Source organism: Solanum tuberosum, unplaced genomic scaffold (genome assembly GCF_000226075.1).
Source record: "Solanum tuberosum cultivar DM 1-3 516 R44 unplaced genomic scaffold, SolTub_3.0 scf00071, whole genome shotgun sequence".
NCBI classification, from domain to species: Eukaryota; Viridiplantae; Streptophyta; class Magnoliopsida; order Solanales; family Solanaceae; genus Solanum; species Solanum tuberosum.
Genome location: NW_006238997.1, coordinates 153,460 through 161,704, shown reverse-complemented (window position 1 = coordinate 161,704; position 8,245 = coordinate 153,460). Strand labels below are relative to the sequence as shown.

The following is an 8,245-nucleotide window of genomic DNA, read 5'->3' as shown; positions in this document are numbered from 1 at the left end:
CGAAATTCTTTGTTAGAGCTACTGTTATGTTTCAGATACATTATTTTAAATTCCGCTATGTTTTCAATTTTTTTTGCAGTTTTCAATTTAACCTTGATAAAAAACATTGCAATCTATTATTAGCCAGTAAAATCTCGTTATAATAATTTGAAATGTCAAGATTTTCTACCTTGTGTTTGTTTTTATAACATATTATGTTCCAAAATACGTGTTTAAATAATGTATCATCACTTGTTTGCTAATAATGTACAATAAATTTTGATTGTGGGGATTGTATCAGTCTATGTATTTCAGATGTACAATTATATTATATAATGTATCTTAAGTTAAATGAATGAGCCGGCAACTAATTAGAATAAATTGACCAAAACAACAAGCATAGTAAAGTTGTGTTTACTTATGAATTATTGAATCTGATACATTGAGTTATTAAAGTGCAAACGTATCGACCTGAAATAAGTACGTCTATAGCTTCTTGGGTTCTAGCAGAAATGGATGTCGATGTGGTAGAATCCTATATTTTAAAATGAATAATAAGAAAATTGTATAATTCAAAAACAAACGAACAATTGAAGAAAATATTTAAAATTTACCGATGTATCAATGTTTACTGAAACTTTGTCTGCAAGTGGGATGTTATGTTGCGATTTATCAGCAACATCTTGAACCACAGTTAATTCTACTACATCATCCTGATAAGCAACATGATATTTTTTGTTATAACTCTACAATAAATGATAAAAAGATTTATAAGTAAAATTATACTTACAATAACCTCCTTGGATACATTCCCACCAGCTCTTTGAACCTTAATTGTATCAACAAAATATGAATATTACTACTTATTGGAGAAATCAACCGTCAAAGAAAATGGGGAGAAGTTTAATGAGAGAAAGTGGGGAGAGGTTTAAGGAAAGGATGAACTCTATTTTTTAGCATAGGAAATATTGTATTCGGAAGATTTTTGCCTTAAAGAGAAAAATGAGGGATTTTTGAAATTTATAAAACTAATGAGGGATACTGATAATACGTAAACTTAAATGTGGGATTTCTATAATTTTTCCTAAAATTTATGATATAAAATTTGAAGTTTGGTCTTTATCAAACTAATAACTTTTAGTAATATCTAAATTAAGTCATGTCAAGGTCAAACAATTTCAGTTAAAATGTTTTGATTTTGATTTTGATTTTGTCAAGTTTAGAGTTTTTGTGAATTTTTTTTGAAGTTGGTCATGGCAAGTTATATCAGTCTTACACAATTTCAGTTAAAATATTTGAATTTTGATCTTATCAAAACTAACAACTTTTGTGAAAAATGATTGAAGTTTGTTTTGACAAATCATATCAAACTACTAATGAAAAAATTTGATGTTCAATTTTCACAAATCTAATGTCCATTTTCTACTTGTAAATAAAATGTGTTATTTATGATTCCAAATGGGTTATTTTCTTTCTTTTCATTTTAGAAATGTGATTTCCATGGTTGTTTCATTTGCATTTTGGTTAGTAAAATCATTATTACTTTACTAATATGTAGAAGACTCTACTAGCACACATGTGTTCGTCAGCATATGTGCTTGTAGGAATTAAATCTTAACAGAAGGATATTTTTGTCATCTTATGTGAAATGTTTTCAAATCATATCTTACTGTCACAACCTAAAGGGCTTAGGTGCCACTGCAACTCATGCACTATAACTTTCATTCCATTTTAAAAATAATGTAGAAAAGCTTCTTTTATAGTAAATAAAATATATAATAATTTATTCATATGTTTGATTATGATTTGACACAGAGTTTAAGAAAATAAAATAAATATAATTCAATAACGTGATAAATTATAAATCACAATATAGAAGACTCTAGAAGTAGACACCTCTTCGTCAATGTATAAAGACGAGTTATTTATGTAATTTTCATACTTTCTCTATTTTAATTTATTTTAACTTATTTTCTTTAGTTTGTTGTATATTTGAAAATAACGTAAAAGAAATACTATAAATCACAATAATTAACAACTTAAAAATATTTAATAGACATAAAAATAATATTCTTTTATTGGATATATAGTTTTCTCCTCCTTTTCCCCCCCTCTTCTTAGTCATCTCACATATATCTTTTTCTCTACTTATATTTCTAGCGTTTTAAACTTCAACACAAACGTTATGTGGTTTAGCTGTTTTTTTTTTTAAATTTAAATATTATTCATACCTTAGAATGACCATTTAAAAAAAAAAGTTTTAAACTATAGTAAATTGTTTGTGGGCTGATTTTTACAATTTTCTGTGCTGTAAATTATAATCTTTTATGTGGGCTTTTCCTACAACTATAGTATGGGCCTCAAATATTTGTTGAAATTGGGCTGAGCCCTATTATAAATATGACATATTGCTTCTCTCTGCAAAACCCTAATCGGCAGAAGCAGCTTCTTCTCTCTCTCAGGTACTTCCTCTGCCATTCTCAAACCCTAATTTCTACGTTCATCAGAACTTAAATCTTACACTTCTTGTGTAATTCATCTATTTTGTAGGTAAGCTGGTGTTTTTTTCTGCTAGGGTTTCAGAACTATACCTAACGAAATGGCTCCTAAAGGTACACTTCTCACTCTTTTGTTTAATATTGTGTTGTTAGAACTGTGAAAAGTTGTTTTCTTTATGTGTGCAGTAGTATATCTAGTTATTGTTCTTAGCTCTAATCTGTGATATTCTTTGTTATATAATTGGCGTAGATTGCAGTATTTTTGTTATTATTTATGGCGAAGGAATGAATTTACTGAGGTTCTTATTGTTTGCTGGGTGTGGTAGTAGTAGCTTTAGTGTTGTGAGGATTTTAGTATTCTATTTTTGTTGTTTTTGGTGTTCGGGCGGAAAATGGGGTTGGGTTATTTTGTTGGATATTCTTATAGCATGATGTTCCTCTGCATTTTGTTCAGATAATTAGAAAACCTGTTCTGAGTTATTGGTTTTAGTAACAACTGGAGATTAATGTTGTAAAAAAGGCTGATAGTTGGAGTGGAAAAGGCTGTAGTAGGGGAATGTATGGTGGTGCATTTCTGGAATTTATTGAAAATAGAATAGATGAGTTATTTATTTGAGTAGCTAATGTAGCTTTAATATTTGCAAAAAGTGCCTGGTTATATTGGAGCTTTGTATGATTGGTGCATCTCAGTAATTATTGAGTAATAGATAATTTGCCTTACTGTTGTCTATGGAAAGTGTACAGACTACCCTTAATAGGTTCCCGAACGTTGGTAGAGATTATTTTTTGAGATTATTATTTTTTGGTTTGAGTAAGATATTCTAATTAGGCTTGAATTATTTGACTTGGCCTGCTTTATACAATCAATTATGGGATCACTAGGGTTGGGATAAGAATCAATATTCTCATTTGGGAGTTCTAACATCCTGCTACCTAGAGACATTGAGAACTCCAGGAGGTAAGTCATGTAAGACTAGGACGAACAAGGGTTAGAGGTGTGCAGATAATCTTATAGGTTATAACTATGCAAGGAGGGAAAAACAATTATATTACTTGCTAGTATTGATAGTGGATGTTGATTTATTTGCTGCCTTTTACTAATACAATCCTGATACTGGAATTTTAAACCTTATATGCAGCTGATTCGACCAAAAAATCTGACCCTAAGGCTCAAGCCGTCAAGGCTGCCAAGGCTGTGAAGTCAGGATCAACCTTCAAGAAGAAGTCACAGAAGATAAGGACAAAGGTTACATTCCACCGTCCTAGGACTTTGAAGAAGGATAGAAGCCCCAAGTATCCTCGTGTAAGTGCACCTGGAAGGAACAAACTTGATCAGTATGCTATTCTAAAGTATCCTCTCACCACTGAGTCTGCAATGAAGAAGATTGAAGACAACAACACCCTTGTTTTCATTGTGGACATCAAAGCTGATAAGAAGAAGATCAAGGCTGCCGTGAAGAAGATGTATGACATTCAGACAAAGAAAATCAATACCTTGATCAGGTATGTTTCCTTCTGTGATGCTCTTCACACCAGTATTGTCGTAAAATGATAAATTTCAGAGTGTTATCATGTATGTAACACTTGCATATAACAAAAATTGTTTGATACCTGCACAAATACTATAGTTCTTTCTACTGTATCTTTTGCTGTTGTGCATATTAATGTCCAATCCTTGCTAAGCTATTTTTTTTGTGTTCCTTGTTCAGGCCTGATGGGACTAAGAAGGCATATGTGAGGTTGACTCCAGACTATGATGCTTTGGATGTGGCCAACAAAATTGGAATCATCTAAATTAGTTTCCTGTTTAGAATTTTGATGAGAATTTAGAATTTCATGAAACACTTTAATGGAAGTGCCTTGTGTTTTGAATTTTGAATTTTGCTTTCCAGAGACGTGTTTTGTTCCATATTTTTGTTATAAGAGAATTCAACCTTATGCTCCTAGTTAGTACTTGGCGTATTTGATTTGCCTCATGATTAATTAGATAGTAGTAAGTTGTTTGCAATGGAGATCATATAGGTATTTATGCATTCTTAGTTCCATTGATCACCAAATCTTGAAAGAGAAAAAAACAGAGTTATCATTGTATCCGAAAGGTTGGAATGTGAGAGAGTATTTCAAAACTTGAACTTACGGATTGTGTAGACTTTGCACCCTACTATGATCAGTTATGGTTCCTCGCAATGTTCAATTTCTCAGACTTCTACAATATAATCAGAAGCATTACTACAACTCCATTTGAGTAGGATATATGCTTATGTTTGTACAAATTATTTACAACCTTATAATGCTGAGTCATAGAGGATAAGAAAAGAACAAAACAGAGTTACAGTTTCACTAGTGATGACATGTTTCCATAAGAAGCTGGAATCTCGGAATGGCTGAAATTGTTGTTATCAAGTTGTCTGCATAAGAAAATTCAGAACTTCATCATAAATTTCAACCCATCCGCTTCTCAGTGGAGCTGCAAATGGCATCGCAGTTATTGTATGACAAGGATTACTATATAACAAGCAAAGATTATCGATGAATTTTATAAAGATTAATCACAAAAATATTAAAACTATCAAACTTTGAATCCCTAGTTTTAAAAATGTAATGGATTCAGTGGCAAGAATGTAAAGATTGAAACCATCAAACTTAAAATCATAAATGTACCTGTCTACATCCAACATAAAGTATATCTCCATCATAGCCAAATGATTATCTAGATCTCCTCGATGAGATAGTTCAGGGTTCAAAGCATTCGGGGAAACATGTAGGGTGACTGCAAAATCAAGAAGATGGGACCAAAAAATATGGATCAAATTTCGTTCAACTTACAAAAGTTTCAAAGACTTGATGTAGACTCCCAGTCAAATCATTCCACATGAAATTCCTTTCAGAAAGAGAATTATAAAGATAATAATAAGAAAAACAGATAGAAAAATCAGTAAAACTCTACTATATCTTAATATCAAAATATCTGTACAATGCAGTAATATGTGTAACAACTCACAGGTGTTAAATTTCCAGAAAGATTCACAGCCATCATACGGCTGCACAAAGGAGGAAATGCTTAATGCCATTGCACTCACACAAGAATACAAGATAGTCATTTAATTACTCTAATTTATGAGGTAACTTAGTTATTCATGCCCTTATCGTTAGCAAACTGTTGAGATACTACTTATGCTACTAACTGGATTGGTTTTGATGATCAACAAACAACTACAAAAGAACCAGGTCCCTTGGAGATACTAGTTATGTACTAACTGGATTGAAGGAGTGTTGTGCAGATATCGAAAGAACCAAGTCTCCTTTTTTGCTGTTAATGCTATAGAGGAGCTCCAACTTGAAACATAACGAAAGGTAATTTATTTGCCACAACCAAAAGCAGAGGGGTAAATTTAGACCTTGTTCCTGATATATTCTTACACGTGAAATCCACCGCACTGGAACTCGATTAAAGATACAAGGATTTTCTAACATCAAGGGTATTTTTTGTGGCCCAAAGTAGAGGTGTACATAGGCAAGGATGGTTCGGGTTTTTCAAACTCCAAACCATACTTTGCTAGAGTAAATTGGCTTTGGATCTACCTAATTACAGCAACAACAACATACTCAGTGAAATCCCACAATTGGGGTTTGGAGAGGATAGAGTATATGCAGGTCTTACCACTACCTCGTGGAGGTAGATAGGTTGTTTCCGAAAGACCCTCTGCTCAAGTGCAGCAATTCCAGGTATAAAGAAGAAGAATATAATAACATACAGTTCCTTGACATGTAAGTAGCCATTGGCTCCAGCTTTGTTGAAACAATTAACTCCAGTCCAATTAGATGTACATGGATAGCCCTTCTCCCAATCTTTCAGGTACTTCATATTATCAACCAAACCATTCTTTATAGATAGCAAAGCTGAGAAGTAACCAACCATATGGATTTAACAAAACCTTAATACCTCTTTCTCCCCCGTTAACTGTTCAACTTACCTCACAATCTCAAGAAACTTGACTTAGTACAGCTTCAAATGCATCTTTACAGTTCATTGATATTTGATACCTATGTTGTAGTACATCAAGATTTACAAAGTGGACGGGACCTTTTGTGTTGTGTCTGCTGGACATTGAAGTGTGGAGTTGTGCATCAAAATTCTCGAAGAAAATCAGTTTCTTGGCTCTTCATTGCGTGCTTGAGGAAGTACCCAAGAAGTTCATAAATCTCAGGCTTGTTGGCATGTCTCTTGTCTCCAGTAACAAATACATGAATTTTGCATTTGATTTCAACCCAACTACATCCAGGGACCGTCTTCAACCCTTTTCCCCTCATTTCATTCCTTACGATGGACACACTCTGCCATCTTCCAGCAGCAGAATGTGCATTCGAGAGCATCACATATGATGAAACATCTCCGGGCTCTAAAGCCAATACCTTTTCAGCAGCATATTCCCCTAGCTTCGTGTTTGAGTGAATCTGACAGCCTCCTAACAATGCCTTCCAAAATCCTATACCTGGATCAAAAGGCAAATCATGAATAAATTTCTCAGCTTGTTGAAACTTCCCTGAACGCGATAGCAGATCAACCATACATGCATAGTGCTCAGATTTCAGCAGATTAACATCCCGAGTTCTTGCCTGCTCAAAATATGAATAAGCCTTATCAACAAGACCAACATGACTACATGCCAGTAGCAAACCAAGAAGAGTAACACTATTTGGCTTAATTCCCATATATTCCATTCTCTTAAACAATTCAATCGCTGCATCCCCTCTCCCATTTTGAGCATGAGCACATATTAGAGCATTCCAAGTCACAACATTTCTTTCAGGAAGTCTATCGAAAACGCGAAGACAATCCTCTAAACTCCCACATTTTGCATAAAAGCTAACAAGGGAATTGCCTACAAACACACCAACCTCACCCAAATACTTCACAGCACAAGCATGGAAACTTTTGCCCTTACCCAATGCTGCCATATTTGCAGCTGCACTTAACAAACAAGGGAACGTCGATTGATCAGGTATGTAACCTCGTCTCAACATCTCAATAAAAAGATTAACAGCCTCTTCGTTACATCCTTTCTTGCTATACCCACTAATCATAGCATTCCAAGAAACAACATTTCTCTCCGGGATTATCCGAAAAATTTCCATTGCTTCATCAAATCTCTGTTCTTTAAGATACCCACATAATAAAGTTGTGTAAGTAACCACATTTGGTTCATGGGTATCCTCAAAAACAACCAGAGCTTCTTCAATGCTGCTTACCTTTACATAAAGATCCAAAAGCGCACTACCCACATAAACATTCGAGTTAAGACCAATTTTCATTGAAACAACATGAAATTGCTTTCCTAAATTTGGGTCATTGAGAACAACAGATGAGTGAATTACAACACCAAATGTGAACTCATTCGGTCTGATATTCAGCTCAAACATTCTTGAGAAGATAGTCATTGCTTTCTTGTGTTGATTCAATTGAGCAAAACGGCTAATCAAAGATGTAGCCGATGCTACATCTCGTTTAGGCAATTCATCGAACAACTGAAATGCATTTGTATCAATTTGGGTAAAGCATCTAAAAGTTGAACGTCGGATTCTTATATATACCGGCTTATACACCGGCAGATACAGAAAAGATAATCGAGTAAAACGTGAATGTATCATAGCAAATGTCGAATTAGTGGCCTAAAATCAAATTTTTATAAGAGGCCCTCCAAAATTGGTATTATAAAAATCACGCCTACATAATTTGTTGTGTATTTTTCTAACATTTTAAATGCAAA

General features: G+C 33.6%; 2 protein-coding genes across 5 annotated transcripts; one reads left to right on the top strand and one right to left on the bottom strand.

The window, feature by feature from the left end:
- The first annotated feature begins 2,418 nt into the window (after window positions 1–2,418).
- LOC102588879 (60S ribosomal protein L23a-like) lies at window positions 2,419–4,439 on the top strand. Of its 2 annotated transcripts, none has more exons than XM_015307968.1 (4): window positions 2,419–2,437; window positions 2,528–2,591; window positions 3,617–3,980; window positions 4,187–4,439. In XM_015307968.1, the coding sequence occupies exons 2-4, from the start codon at window positions 2,579–2,581 to the stop codon at window positions 4,269–4,271; spliced, it is 462 nt and encodes a 153-aa protein (XP_015163454.1). In that variant the 5' UTR covers window positions 2,419–2,437; window positions 2,528–2,578; the 3' UTR covers window positions 4,272–4,439.
- LOC102588557 (pentatricopeptide repeat-containing protein At5g42450, mitochondrial) lies at window positions 4,282–8,245 on the bottom strand. Of its 3 annotated transcripts, none has more exons than XM_015307987.1 (3): window positions 5,479–8,245; window positions 5,139–5,247; window positions 4,282–4,944 (listed from the first exon to the last, which is right to left on the bottom strand). In XM_015307987.1, the coding sequence occupies exon 1, from the start codon at window positions 8,124–8,126 to the stop codon at window positions 6,606–6,608; it is 1,521 nt and encodes a 506-aa protein (XP_015163473.1). In that variant the 5' UTR covers window positions 8,127–8,245; the 3' UTR covers window positions 4,282–4,944; window positions 5,139–5,247; window positions 5,479–6,605. The 3 variants fall into 3 exon arrangements, with proteins under 3 accessions (XP_015163473.1, XP_015163472.1, XP_006345661.1); XM_015307986.1 differs by having other exon boundaries at window positions 4,282–4,885; XM_006345599.2 differs by having other exon boundaries at window positions 4,282–4,885; window positions 6,139–8,245.